This window comes from Esox lucius, chromosome 13, assembly GCF_011004845.1.
Source record: "Esox lucius isolate fEsoLuc1 chromosome 13, fEsoLuc1.pri, whole genome shotgun sequence".
Classification (NCBI taxonomy): domain Eukaryota; kingdom Metazoa; phylum Chordata; class Actinopteri; order Esociformes; family Esocidae; genus Esox; species Esox lucius.
The window spans coordinates 39439467-39455505 of NC_047581.1; the positions used below are offsets into that span (position 1 = coordinate 39439467).

Here is a 16039-nt window from a genome sequence, read left to right on the forward strand (position 1 = left end):
TTGGTAGTTGAGTATATAGTATACTGATACTATAGTACTTTTAGTATAAGAGTGACGTTGGACAGCTCTATTGGTAGTTGTAGTAATTAGTGATAATTAGACAGCTGTATTGATGTTTGTAGTAATTAGAGTGATAGAGTTAGACAGCTCTATTGATAGCTGTAGTAGTTAGAGCAATAGAGTTAGACAGCTCTACTAAGTTAATCAGTGAAAACTCCTCTAAGCACAACTGCAATAAGTCTGTTCCACAAGATTTCATTTTACAGCCCTCTGTTATGAAAAATAGTTGTTATCCTTGTTCAAATGTATTTACCTTTTTGCCATTGGTTATGCCGAGAGCATGTGATTCAAACTTACAGACCAAATGGTGTTAACGCTTGAAATAGGATTTCCATATCCACTTCTCATATCTCCTCTAGACCAATTGGTTTAGGTGGTAATCCTGTTTTTATTGAAAATCCTCTTGTTTTTAAAAACCACAATGGGCTTGGTTTTTTTACACTTAAATGTAAGAAGTCTATTTTCTAATTTGGACATCATTAATATACTATTATACCAGGCTAATCCAGATTGATTTTATGTGAAATGTGGTTAAGGGTTAGGGGTTACAGTATCAGAGATGACAGTCTTTCCACCAGATGTTAGTGACCACTGTCCCATAGTATGTATCAGAGATGACAGTCTTTCCACCAGATGTTAGTGACCACTGTCCCATAGTATGTATCAGAGATGACAGTCTTTCCACCAGATGTTAGTGACCACTTTCCCATAGTATATATCAGAGATGACAGTCTTTCCACCAGATGTTAGTGACCACTGTCCCATAGTATGTATCAGAGATGACAGTCTTTCCCATAGATGTTAGTGACCACTGTCCCATAGTATATATCAGAGATGACAGTCTTTCCACCAGATGTTAGTGACCACTGTCCCATAGTATGTATCAGAGATGACAGTCTTTCCAATAGATGTTAGTGACCACTGTCCCATAGTATGTATCAGAGATGACAGTCTTTCCAATAGATGTTAGTGACCACTGTCCCATAGTATATATCAGAGATGACAGTCTTTCCAATAGATGTTAGTGACCACTGTCCCATAGTACATATCAGAGATGACAGTCTTTCCAATAGATGTTAGTGACCACTGTCCCATAGTATATACTGTATAATATGATAGAATCCAGTAGGTCTTACCTCATTTCAGTTTTGAAAAAAATATAAACATTTAAATGTTTTAAAATGCTTTTTTACAAGATCTTGAACATATTAACTTGGATTGCATTTGTGCTTTACTAACCCTGAGCTGGACTTTGAGCATTTGACTAGTATTTTTTATTCCATTGCTGACATACATGCCTCATTCAAAACTGTACAAATACATACAGCCAGTGAAATCTAGAAAACATTTAATTTATGATTGGCTCAGGTTTAGGCAACTGCGAAACAATATTGTATATTGGGGGGGTCAGGTCAATGGATCCCAGGATTTTCACTCTTCTCCAGGGGGTCACATTGTTTTGTCTGTATTATTGGGGGGTTCAGGAAAAACGATACTTCAATAACAAGTTGAAGCCAAAATTCTTAAAACATGACGGTACTTGTTGTACAGAACCATAGGTACCAGGGATCTGACACGTGACAAGTACAGTTGTGCTGTAATATATGTACCATTTGTAAAGAAAACATGAGTGAGCAGGCAAAACACGTCTTTTATTTCTTATGGGATTCACATTCAACTGTAGGTCATAACAGAATGGCACAATCATAAAACAAAACATGGCAACAAAGAAAAAAATGAACTGACCCCTGTTCAAAAGTCTGGATACCCTTATTTCTTAATACTGTGTATTGCCCCCTTTAGCATCAATGACAGCATGCAGTCTTTTGTAATGGTTGTCTATGAGGCCCTGAATTCTTGCAGGAGGTATAACTGCCCATTCGTACCAACCTAGACCCTGAACTGAGGGATGCCCACAATGCATGTGTCCCTGGGACCAACCTAGACCCTGAACTGAGGGATGCCCACAATGGCATGTGTCCCTGGGACCAACCTAGACCCTGAACTGAGGGATGCCCACAATGGCATGTGTCCCTGGGACCAACCTAGACCCAGAACTGAGGGATGCCCACAATGGCATGTGTCCCTGGGACCAACCTAGACCCTGAACTGAGGGATGCCCACAATGGCATGTGTCCCTGGGACCAACCTAGACCCAGAACTGAGGGATGCCCACAATGGCATGTGTCCCTGGGACCACCCAGCCTGTTCAGAGACCCAGAACTCGGGGATGTCTTGTGGTCACTTCAACTTATATATGTGTGATTTTCAGTAGTCTAACACGCTTGAGTGTGAAGATGAATGAGGAGTGCTGTAGTAATCTATATTCCAAAGTAGTACAGTGTATTCTATCAAGTTCTTAAGTTCCAATACAAAATGTAGTTACATACAAACACCATTCTACGTCATCCCAACTAGTCTATAAGTCTACTAAGTACACAATTAGACACATTTTAACACCAAGGTGTGCTAGAAGCTTCTGTTAACGATAGACTCCTAAATATGACTACAACACAACATGTTGGGAGGTCTCTTTAATGATGACAAACTCCTAAATATGACTACAACACAACATGTTGGGAGGTCTCTTTAACGAGGAGAAACCCCTAAATATGACTTCAACACAACATGTTGGGAGGTCTCTTTAATGAGGACACACTCAAATAACGTTTTGGAGGCATAGCTATTTATCCTAAAATCAGGCATATCTAAAACACTCCCCCAATAGTCATTAGCATTACTTTACCTTGGAAAACACAATGAACACAAAGGACAGGAACTGTCCCACTTAATCAATGCAGACTTTTCGAATGGACGGGTGTTGCTGCAGTGGTTGTCAGACATGCAACAAGGACAATCATTTCCACAAGAAGTTTTATCCATAACCCATACAGTACAATAAAGCATATCAGACATATTCAGACCTTTGTGGGAAACAGGGGAAATCCAAACACTACAGATAAATGTCCACAAAATCATGCATTTAGTTGCTCAGTGTTTCTCACCTCTCCAGGTGAGCTCAGGAGGTTGGGGCTGATGGCCCACACCTGGTGTTCCAGATCTTTAGAGAAGCAGATGTTATGCAGGCATGTGTGGGAAACTTGGTGGGGCCAGTTGTGCCCCTTCATCGAATACACTTCCAGTCTTCCTCAACAGACATTTCTCATTACACAACAAGGGCATCCACGTTAGAGCTAACAAACTCAGTGACTATTTACACACAGGTGTGGGAAATTCACCTTTAATTGCCATTTTTACCTGTGTGTCACCTTGTGTGTCTGTAACAAGGCAAAACATTCAAGGGTATGTAAACTTTAGATCAGGGCCATTTGGATGATTTCTGTTATCATTTTGATTTAAAAATGAACCAAACAACTATGTTGTTTTATATGATCATTATCATTAAATAAAAGATATGATCAGTCATATTTTGAAAATCAGTGCCAATTTATTTATTTTTTGTTTTCAGCTTCTGTTTTCAAAGGTCTTGACTCAGATTGTCATGTGGCTCTGTGTTTTATTACTGATGCAAGCTTTTGTTCACACCATTTTCTTTTTATAAAGCCACCCTACAAAAACGTCCTAATTACCTTTCCTCGATTAATTGGAGAATTAACTCACATCACACTCGCTCTCAAGAGTGGCTACTTCTCAAAGTTACTCAGGCTTAGTCTAAGTTCATTTCAAATGTGTTTACCTTCTATGCCACTCAATCATGGAATGTTCTACAGGATGACCTTAGGTTGAAGGACCTTGTGTCCATAGCACAGTTTAAACATTGTTTGACTGCCCGCTTTCCAGTGAATTTTACTTGCTATTTTTTATTGTTTTAGTTTTAAATGTTTAATGCATGTTATACATGTTTTACATTTAAAAAATGCATTTGGTTTATTATTATTGTAATAAAGGGCACCACTGCATATGAGACTGTGGTCTCAGTTGGTTTTCCCTGTATAAATAAAATAAATAAATATTGGTAGTTGTAGTAATTAATTAAAGTGATTGAGTTTGACAGTTCTATTGATAGTAGTAGTATTTAATAAGCAGTCTTGATTTTGTTAGACAGCTATTCTGTAGCATTGACTGTAGGCAGCTACTACAGCTAAGTATCTCATTGCTGCTAGCTTAGCTAAGGGCAGAACAGGCAGAGATAACGTTACTTATTTGTGACACATTTGATTGGCTAAGAATGTGTTTTTTCAATTTAGGTTAGGATTTCTCTCATATTATTAACAAAACCAAGAACATTCATAGCCTTTTCGCTCTACTTTACCAAAAGTGACAATAAATCTGGACCAGTTTGCCTAGAATTAGAATGCTGTTCTGGCCCAATTCAAGCACAGGTTACTTATAGAACACTCCACTGCAGAGTAAATTAAATTCATCTCACATACTCTCTGTGCAAGATGTAAAATACTGAGAAAAAGATGCCAGTCTCAGTACCTCAGTACAGACTCTCTGTTTCAGTACAGGTTCAGTACAGGATGTCTGTTTCAGTACAGGTTGAGTACAGGCTGTCTGTTTCAGTACAGGTTGAGTACAGGCTGTCTGTTTCAGTACAGGTTGAGTACAGGCTGTCTGTTTCAGTACAGGTTCAGTACAGGCTGTCTGTTTCAGTACAGGTTCAGTACAGGATGTCTGTTTCAGTACAGGTTCAGTACAGGCTGTCTGTTTCAGTACAGGTTCAGTACAGGCTGTCTGTTTCAGTACAGGTTGAGTACACAATGTCTGTTTCAGTACAGGTTCAGTACAGGATGTCTGTTTCAGTACAGGTTCAGTACAGGCTGTCTGTTTCAGTACAGGTTGAGTACAGGCTGTCTGTTTCAGTACAGGTTCAGTACAGGATGTCTGTTTCACTACAGGTTCAGTATAGGGTGTCTGTTTCAGTACAGGTTCAGTGCAGTCTGTCTGTGTCAGTACCTCAGTACAGGCTGTCTGTCTCAGTACTGGTCCATTACAGACTTTGTTCCAGTCCAATTCAGGCATGACAGACTGTATGTTCAAAACCATATTGACACTGGTTGTGATTACATAAGAAATGTTTGGCAGGAATTGTCTGAGTTCCTATAAACCCAAGATTTAACTGTTTTGTCTTCAACCTTTTATTTAAATGCAGCTCTTTGTACATTTCTATGAGAAATTGACATGGAACATGTTGCTCTTACTGTGCTCTGCATGGCAATATGTGTTATGAAATGTAGTCAGATAGTGCTTACATGTCTTGGCAGTAGGAAAGGGAGGGATATATTCTGCCTGTCAGGAGCACACAGACTTGTAGTTAGAGAGGCCATGGTGAGGTACACACATGCACACACACACACACAGGGCCAGGGCCAGGGCCAGCGATGAGAGTGGAGTACATTCCAGGGCTGTGAGAGGCAGGTCTGTTTGGAGTCCTGGATAGAGGAGAGGAGATGAGAGGGCAGGAGCCAAGAGAAGACTAGAGGAGATGAGAGGAGATGTAAGGAAAGAAGACAAGAGGAGATGACAGGAGAGGGGAGGAGAAATACACGTTCGCCGGCCAGACAGCATGTTTGTGATGTTGTAATGAGAGAGCTATGAAGAAGAAAAGGAGGAGATACAGGATGGATGTGTCATTCCTCTGATGCGTCTTGATCTCCAAGATAGAACTCTAGATGTGTCTGCTCCTTTGGGTTGCCAATGTTGTGGTTTGATTCAAATGGGGGTAAATAGCCACTACTGCGATGCGTAACTTGGAAATGTGTTCTTCGAAACTTCCCATGATCCATCTGCGTTCCATCCTAATACAAGCACATGAACAATTATGAAGTTGCTGCTTTTGATAAGTACACCTCTCATAAGAAACACCCTCCACAGGAAGATATGTGAAATGATGTTATTTTAAATGCAATGTCATTTCAAGGATGAAACTATGTACATTAACATAAGATTAGAATATTTTTGGGATCATTTTCCACACATGAAATAACACTGGTGTCGGATGGTATTGTTTAGGAGTGGTTTGAAAAACACATCTATGATGTTACTTTTGGTCGACTGCATAATGTCACAATGCTGATCTTATTAAAATAGACGCGGTAAAGACGCAAATTCACACCAACAGTGGGGGATTGTTCATCGCAACAGACCCGCAATCTGGTCTCTAAATTCCAGTTTGGATATATTCTACATGGCGGATTTTGCTGCATAACATTTACAAGTTGTTCTCTTCAAGTGTAGAAGTTAATGTTCAAGGCTAAAAGCTGCCTCCTGTTCAAACAGACACAACGCTGATATGTGCTGATTCATTCCCATTCCTCTGTTCCTTCATCTCCAAGTACACACAATGTTTTGTTGCAGTGTGCACTGCTGAATAAAGTACTACACACAGACTCAGACAAGTTCTTCATATGTAATGTAATTTATAACTGCAATCTTTATAAATGGTTCCTGAACTATTCCTCTGTGTCTTTAGGCTGGAATGATCCGAACCGACTCAGATGAGTATTTTATTGAGCCGTTGGAGAGAGGAACTCAGGATCACGAGGATCAGGGCAGAGTCCATGTTGTCTATAGGAGATCAGCAGTTCTTCAGGCTCCCTCAGATATCTCACTGGACTACCACGGTAGGCTTCCGTTGTATACACTGCTGATAGCTGGCACCTTATTACATGGTCATTCTATGTGAGTTCTATGATTGTAGTGTGGATCTCTGGAACTGTATTAAGTGGTTTCTGGCATGCATGACCTGCTTTACGTTCCACCACAGTATTTCAATAGGATTGAGATCTGAGTATTGACTCTGCAATTCCTATCCCCCCCATTTCTTTTTTTGAGCTATTTTGTTGTGCCTTTGCTTGTGTGTTTTGGTTTATTGTCTGGCTGTAAGGTCCATGTTTGGTTTAGCTTCTGGTTTGACTGGTGGCCTCCTCAACAATTCTCTTGTACAACATTGAACTTTTTATGTAACCAAATCAACAAGCCACAAGTAAAAAAGCACTTGTGAGTCCTGAGTCATTAAAAAGATTATTCAAAAAGAACAAATCGTTCACAAACTGCACATCACTAATTTGTACAGGAGGGGTAAGGCAGACAGGTGTGCATGCAAGGTGCGCCATTTTCTGACCGTGGCGACCGCAGGTAGTGTAACAGTAGCTCAAATATGGTTAGGCTACCTAACTGTGTGATTAAAACCATGTTCTACCAGGATGCAAGAAACGTATTATTATGTTCATGAGTAATAAATGAATCAACAAAGAAAAGTCAATCTGGACATTGTAATTGGTTAATGCACTACACAGCTGATGCCTACCGCCCAGGTCATTTGAGTTGGCCGACATGCAGACACAGTGACTTATTGGAAGGCTGCTACATCTACTGTGTAATGTGTGGTTGAGTTGCATGTTAACTAGGGATGCAACAGTACAGTGGGCCTATGGTTCAGTACTTACCGCGGTTTGTGGGTCACGGTTCAGTACGTACCGCGGTTTGTCGTCATGTTAGAAGTCTATCCACTTGAGTAGCTGACAGTGGCAAAGCAATGCTGGCAGAGTATTTACTTAGTATCTTCTTACCCTCATCGTCTTATTGAACGCTGAATCCAAAATATTCCCACACAGCGCATTTGAAAGACGGCAGTGCCTCTTCAAATTTGCTTATCTCTGAATGCATTTTAGCTCTGGTGGTGCGCAGTGAGAAACTATGATTTCAGTCAGAATGTTAGATGTCAGGTGACACTTGACGGTTGGCTGCTTTTCTCCCAACATGGTTGTTCATGAGGTAGATAGCTAGCTAGTACAAAGCTAGGTAATTTAACTAGCTACATAGTGGACACTGGCTGTTCAACTTCCCGCAAGTACCATGGGAATGTACACATTTAGTCAGAATTTGTGGTTGAAATCTGTTGAAGGGAAAGAAAACAAAGCCATTGTGTTTTTTGCAGGAAGTCTTTCAAACTTGAGACATACATGGGAATTAAATCTGTGGAATCCCATATGAAGTGTGAGAAACACAAAAACAACAAAAACGCTATGAAAGCATCCAACAAACGCCTGGGCATTTCTCAGTTTTGTTTGATCAGGTCATTGACGACAGTCCCGCGAAGAACTGCCAGTAACATTATTGATAGCAGTAATACTGCTCTAACAACAGTGGGTACTTCAGTCGAATTGGGGTCTCTATGTATTTTTTGTGTGGGTTAGGGGGTTGAAATTTCAGTGGTGTTTTTATATGTAAAAAAGTGGTGGAGCACAAACCATTTCAATATATAGGATACATACCAGTAAAGCTACAAAACTCCCTCTTGCTACTGATGTGTTTATTTAACATATCAGCAAACAGCATGGCTCCACAAAACACTTTTAACGACAGATCGTCTTGCTTCTACCTGGTGTTGTAGTACACATACTGGAGAGAAAGAGAGACCTTCTTGTGTAATTGCTCTCCTTCTCTTTCACACACAAGTAAAATTACCACTGTCACATTTAAAACCTAAATTAGGAATGCAACCAAGCTCAGAACCAATATGCCTGCAGGGCCATACGCGAACAGCAACAGCACTTGAAGATAAAGGTGGCTAGGCGGTTCTTCCTCTGGGCAAACTTTTCGATGCCTTTGGGATTTAAATCATGTAGCTGTTGAAACAGCTGGCTTTCGATGGACAACATGGCCAATGCGTTAAGTGGCGGCTGGCCCATGGTATTGTGAGTGAAGGTTTTTACCCTCTTCAAGGTGGAAATGTTCCTCTCTGACTTGGATGTCGTCATAGGTGTTCTTATGATAATTGACGGTCTCAGCAAAAGCCTCCTCTAGGTTGTTCTCATGGACGGATCTTAACAGAGACAGGGCCGTCTTACCAGTGTGAAGCTCAGTGTGGCGGTACAGAGTGGTCAGCTCAGACTTCAACTTTTCCTCGTTTCCTAGAGGCCATAGTTTCACCACACAGTCATGCTCAGATGTAGGGAATGACAGGACAAACTGTGGGAAGACCGAGCTGTCAACCAGCTTCGCAGGAATCAGGTGGTCACTTTGTGAAAACCTCTGCTCCACCTGGGAGATGACTGTGTCGCATGCCTCCTTCATCACCGGCGCTGTGTTGGTTACCCGCCGGCCTGGCTTGTCTGTTCCACCTTGAACGGTGGCAGCCCATTCATCAGTTTGCTTCTGCATGGTATGGACATTCTCCTTGAAACAGGTGACCGCACTGCTAATCCCAGATGCATTGATGCTCCGTTCTTGCAGAGTGTTTAAAACATTAATTTCTGGCATAAGGAAGAAAGAAAATTCCAGCAGCTACGGAAAGGCTCGGTCCCAAAGTTTTTTTGACGGGCAGTATGCCTCACTTATGGTGGCCTCATCCCACCCTGGTTGTGTGCGTATGTCCTCCATACACAGGAGCAGCGCAGCTGGGTTTTCCCAAAGTACAGTGACAGTTCTACTTTTAAAGTTCCATCGTAAAGCGGGTGGCCTTGGAATGTGTCTGTGTGTTGCCTCAGCAAGTGCTGCAGCACGGAGCGCCAGGGAAAAAGGTGGCAAAAGCAGTTACATTTGCAAAAAGCACTTTCAGGATGCTCATCCTTACTGAACAAAGTTGATGCAAGGTCAGGTTCAGCTGGGGAGCATAGCAGTGAACAAACTGGGCATTTGTCTCTTTCATTAGCGTCTGTACCCCTTGGACGTTTCCACTCATTACAGCCACACCATCATCAGTCTGAGCGATCAGCTTTTCTCCCAGCTTCAGTGTTTCCAGCACACCCTTGATGCTATTAGAGAGGCCGAGTCCAGTTTTATCTTTGACTTCCACAAACTCCAAAAACATCTCTTTCACTATATTGTCAGGCAACATGTAAGTCTCTAATCGCCTCCACACATTGTCTCGAAAATGCATCTGAATATTCCAGGATTCTGGGAGTCCACCGACTCGTCGTGCCCACGCAGCGCGGTTTCATATTTCCCACACAGTTTAATACGTTATTATCCGACTGAGAACGTACCTGTTTTCCTCCACCTGTTTGTTATGCTGCTCAATGGATTGCCTGTATGAACTGTCAACTTGGGCTGCGACATTTACCTTTCCAAGTAAGCCCAATTTCACAGCATTGTCCAGATGACTCCCGCTGCTCTCATGTTTTGTAATCCTCACAGAAAGATGTTTCAAATCACCAAATAGCAGACATGGAAAACAGATATACATTGATCACACTAACATTCTGAGCATGCATATTAATATTTTCACATGTACAATGTAAATTGCATTATGAGAGAGGGGCTAGCCCCACATTCACGCTTAGCCTATTGCCTACTACTGCAAATTTGAATCGGCAGAACGCAGTCTGAAGCAGCAAGGCAGGGACCAACAAACATGAAATAAAATCCTAACCCAAATTATATGCAATTTAGGAAGATGCTATATTCATAGATAATAAGGAAGGAATCTTCAAGAAATAAAAATAACATAATTTATTTGCAGTTCTTTCTGCACCTGTCCCTAATGACCTGTCACACCCAGGCGGTTCGAATGTTATCATTGGATTGAATGGGCGTTATCAGTTGCCTACAATGCCTACACCAATTGGCGTTTGAGTTTGTAATTAAAATAAAACTGCCATTTTGAAAGCTAACCTCCTCCTTCTGTGACTGTTCCTAAATAGGTGTATATTACACTGTTCCATTGTCAGAATTCTAAACTCACAAACAGAAAACTATTGAGAGACGATTTACCAGTTTTTTTACCGTTTTCCGACTTAATCAGCCAACAGCCCACGCCACTTAACGTTTGTACCCAAATGGTACCCAGGCGCTAATCACCCCTCACAGAATGCATGACGTCAATGGATGAATGCGTGATACTCCCAGATGAATGAAAACTTAATTAGTCTATTATTGAAACATAATACAAATGATCACATGGGTTAGGAGATTCAGCTTATTGTGTAGGCTAATTCATCAAATGTAAATCGAAAATATAAATCTACATTATTTACGTAGGGAAAGAAAAACTAGATCACACACAGCCTGTTCATTTCAGACCTCGTCCTTTTCTATGGATTCTTTTTTTGTAATTTTTTTTCGTATGGTGACACATTCAATACAAACACAGTCTTGTATTTTTCAAATTAATTAACCATTTAAAACAAACAAATTCTGTAATTCATTATGTTTTATACTTCTATATAGCATAGTTTGATGACGACTGAGTGGATGAACTGATGCTCTGGCTGGATGGTGATGCTGTGGAGGAGAATGTCCATGCTAATAGGGACGATTCGTATGCTAATGATGCCAAATGGCGTTTGGCTCTGGCGGTTATAGGGGGAAAAAGGTCTGGCAGTTCTAGTGTTAGTCTTAAAACATGTTACATTTGACTTGCCGAAACCTGCAGATACCCTGTGGGGCGCCTTTAGGGAGGTTTCCTACTGAGATGTCATTGCAAATCGTCCATTGGTTGTTTAAGAGGAAGGAGTTTGCAGTCACTGCAATTGCCACATTTTGAGACATTGTTGTGGAGTAAAGTTTGTCAGCCCTCAGGAGCCCCCTAAGAGCCTGGGGCCCCAAGCAGTTGCCTGCCTTACCTGTTCACAAGCGACTCCTCTGGTTCTGTGGGTCTGAATCTCCAATGTGTGTGTAGTTTAGAGCACAAAGCATGTTTTGTAAATTACAGGAAATTACTGGCATGTCACAACTCCGCAGTTCATGTGTGCGTACTGAACCCTAGGGGGTGTACTGAATGGTTTGATAACATATCATGTACCATTGCATCCTAAATGTTAACACAAGTAGTAGTAGTTACTCTACTACTACTACTACTGTTAACAAAACAAATACAACCGAAACAGTGGTCTACTTGTGCTTTTTGCATTTCTTTAGTCAAACAGTGCCTGAAATCCTTTCTCTTAGTGACAGACCCACGAGTGTCAGGGTTTAAAAATGCTGTAATACTTTGCAATAGAAACTTTGAAGAAAAGACATTCCCAGTCAAAAAAAATTTTATTGCCGATATTGTTTATTTACTTTAGTAGCTTGCCATGACACATAACATTTAGGTTGCTTCTACATGGACACTAAATAGTGACTTCATCCAAAGCAGGAAATTAGGGAAACCTCAATCAACAGATCTGTTACACGATATGTTTATAGTTATATAATTTATTTAACAAAGTTAGCAACCCCCAATGTCCCCTCTCTGAGGTTATTGTCCAAATACTGTCACTGTGTGGTTGTGCCACTTCTAGCTGGCAGTGGGTAGTAATTTGAGGGGGTTAATGATGTGAACACTGGGATGCTGCTGGACAGGGTGGGTGGGGGTAATGATGTGATCATTGGAAGGCTGAGAGTTCATTCACTCTTTTAGCTCCAGGATGACTGCTTGTGTGGTTCTGAGCATTGCCATGGAGATGTGCAGCCTTTGTTCCAGAGAGGGGAAGGGTTACGAAAAAGTTTGGAGTTGCAAAGGCATGGTTTCCACATTGGTCCTTGTTGCTAGGGAATAGATTCTGAACTGATCCTGGGTGCTGAAAAATTAGTAAGGAGAGAGATCACAGGCCAGGATGAAGTCTCTATGGTGTCTCCTGTCTGTCTCCCTGGTTTCTCCTGTCTGTCTCCCTGGTGTCTCCTGTCTGTCTCCCTAGTGTCTCATCTATCACCCTGGTGTCTTCTATTCTGTCTCCCTGGTGTCTCCTGTATGTCTCTGTTATGTATCCTGTCTGTCTCCCTGGTGTCTCCTGTCTGTCTCCCTGGTGTCTCCTGTCTGTCTCCCTAGTGTCTCGTCTATCACCCTGGTGTCTTCTATTCTGTCTCCCCGGTGTCTCCTGTATGTCTCTGTTATGTATCCTGTCTGTCTCACTGGTGTCTCCTGTCTTTCTTCCTTGTGTCTTCTGTCTGTCTCCCTGGAGTCTCTTGTCCAGGTACCAGACAGTAAGGGCTGGTCTCTCTCTGTAGGTTCCATAGCAGACAGTAAGGTCTGGTCTCTCTGTCGGGAGCCATGTTAAATTCATTGGGTTGATGAAATATAACAAGTACCTGTTCATTTTGGTCAAACACCTGATGGCCTCTGTAATCAGGAGGCTGAAAAGGAGGAGGCAGAAACTTGCCCACAAGTGTGTGTTCCTGCAAGACAGCAACCTCAAAGAGACATCACAGTTGACCACAAAAATCCACATTCTGCCAACATTCTGGACCCCAAACTTCACAGACAACAAGTGTGATGGATTATGGCACTGAATATTTTAAAGATATCTTTATTTAAAAAAAAATTGGGAATGTAAAGTGGGTTAAGATTGAGGAGAGGGAGTTTTTCTGAAAGAGCAGGGACCGGATTAAAAGTTTATAACAAAGGTTAACAAAACCCTGAGGTTAAAAACACCATTCTGAGGTATATTATGAAGCTCTGCAGTGTAACATGAAGCCCTGAGGTTTATAACACCATTCTGAGGTTTATAATGAAGCCCTGACGTTTAAACCACTGTTCTGAGGTTTCAAATGAAGCCCTGAAGTTTCAGGCAGTTCAGTTTAAGACAACTCACATATACATATAGAACAGAACATGGAGATCTGTCTGTCAGGCATCCGCTCTCCTGTCTGTGGGTGTCTGAGTGGGTGTATTTGTGGTTGTGTGTGTCTGAGTGAGTGTGTTTGGGGTTGTGTGTGTCTGAGTGGGTGTTTTGTATGTGTGTGTGTATGAGTGGGTGTTTTTGTGTGTATGAGTGGGGGTGTTTGTGTTTGTGCTTTGACTATCAATCAACAATGTGTCATCCAGCACTGATCACAGCCAGAGAGGCTTAATAACAGCCCGAGACCGGCTTAATAACAGCCAGGGACAGGCTTAATAACAGCCAGGGACAGGCTTAATAACAACCAGAGACAAGGCAGTGTTGATAACCATAGCAGCAGGCATGACTGACTACAACTACTACTACTATTAGTATTACTAATGTTGTTAATCTACTACTACTACTACAATTAGTATTACTACTATTGTTGCGCTACTACTACAATTAGTATTACTACTATTGTTGCTCTACTACTACAATTAGTATTACTACTATTGTTACTCTACTACTACTAGTATTAGTATTACTGCTATTGTTACTCTACTACTACTACTATTAGTATTACTGCTACTGTTACTCTAATATTACTAATACTAGTTTTACTAATACTGTTACTCACCTACTACTACTATTAGTGTTACTACTATTGTTAATCTACTACTACTACTATTAGTATTACTACTGCTGTTACTCTACTACAATTCATATTACTACTATTGTTACTCTACTACTACTACTAATGTTACTCTGCTGCTACTACTACTACTGCTACTACTATTATTATTATTTCCTTGTACTACTCTGACACTGCCTTGTACTACTCTGACACTGGCTTGCTGTGCCTGATAACGGAAGTTTCCAGTTGTTCCAGGTACGTGTCTACCTCAGGAACCTCACCGCTGCTATCCTTGCATTTCAGTTGCACATGCACCTTGCACATAAAATGTGCCTCTTTGCACATTCTAGAGTTGTTATACACGCATGTCTACCTCAGGGACCTCATTGGTGCTATCTGTGCATCTCGGGTGCACATGCTACCTTAATTCATCACTCCTTCATTTGCCTCGTTTGCACATCTTGAATGCCATTTTGAAATTGCCATTTGTACCCGAACAATTATTATCCCAGTTGCACATTTAGTATTGCTCATTTATACATTCCACTGGTAATATACATATACTTAATGCTTGTAAATACTTGTACATGTTCTGCCCTCCTCTATTTGCATCTCTGGTTAGATGCTAACTGCATTTCATTGTAGTGTTCAATGACAATAAAGTTTAATCTAATCTATTACCCAATTGGACTGACCACCATCATCATGAAGTGCTTTGAGTGGATGATCAGAACTCACATCTGCTCCATCCTTCCAGATAGTAATGACCCTTTTCAATTTGCAAACCGCCCTAATAGATCTATGGATGATACCATCGCCCTGACGACATACACCGCCCTCTCCCACCTGGAAAAAGGCAACACATACAGTGAGAGAAGAAGTATTTGATACACTGCCGATTTCGCAGGTTTTCCTACTTACAAATCTTGTAGAGGTCTGTCATTTTTATCATAGGTACACTTCAACTGTGAGAGATGGAACCTAAAACAAAAATCCAGAAAATCACATTGTATGATTTTAAAATAATGAATTAGCATTTTATTGCATGACATAAGTATTTGATCACCTACCTACCAGTAAGAATTCCGGCTCTCACAGACTTGTTAGTTTCTCTTTAAGAAGCCTTCCTTTTCTCCACTCATTACCTGTATTAACTTCACCAGTTTGAACTCGTTACCTGTATGAAAGACACCTGTCCACACACTCAATCAAACAGACTCCAGCCTCTCCGCAATGGCCAAGACCAGAGAGGACACCAGGGATAAAATTGTAGACCTGCATAAGGCTGGGATGGGCTATAGGACAATAAGCAAGCAGCTTGGTGAGAAGGCAACAACTGTTTGCGCAATTATTAGAAAATGGAAGAAGTTCAAGATGACGGTCAATCACCCTTGGTCTGGGGCTCCATGCACTATCTCACCTCGTGGGGCATCAGTGATCATCAGGAAGGTGAACATCATTCTTTGGGGATGCTTTTCTGCAAAGTGGACAGGACGACTGCACCGTATTGAGGGGAGGATGGATGGAGCCATGTATCGTGAGAATTTGGCCAACAACCTCCTTCCCTCAGTAAGAGCATTGAAGATGGGTCGTGGCTGGGTCTTCCAGCATGACAACGACCCGAAACACACAGCCAGGGAAACTATGGAATGGCTCCGTAAGAAACATCTCAAGGTCCTGGAGTGGCCTAGCCAGTCTCCAGACCTGAACCCAATAGAAAATCTTTGGAGGGAGCTGAAAGTCCGTATTGCCCAGCGACAGCCCCGAAACCTGAATGATCTGGAGAAGGTCTGTATGGAGGAGTGGGACAAAATCCCTGCTAGAGTGTGTGCAAACCTGGTCAAGAACTAAAGGA

General features: G+C 41.4%; 1 protein-coding gene across 1 annotated transcript in view; it reads left to right on the forward strand.

Annotated features, from left to right (window-relative positions):
* The window catches only part of adamts3 (ADAM metallopeptidase with thrombospondin type 1 motif, 3), a 107056-nt gene that overhangs the window by 22673 nt on the left and 68344 nt on the right, over positions 1–16039 (forward strand). The window contains exon 4 of the mRNA XM_034296557.1: positions 6497–6647. Within this exon, the coding sequence (XP_034152448.1) occupies positions 6497–6647 (151 nt within the window). The remainder of the gene's footprint in view (positions 1–6496; positions 6648–16039) is intronic.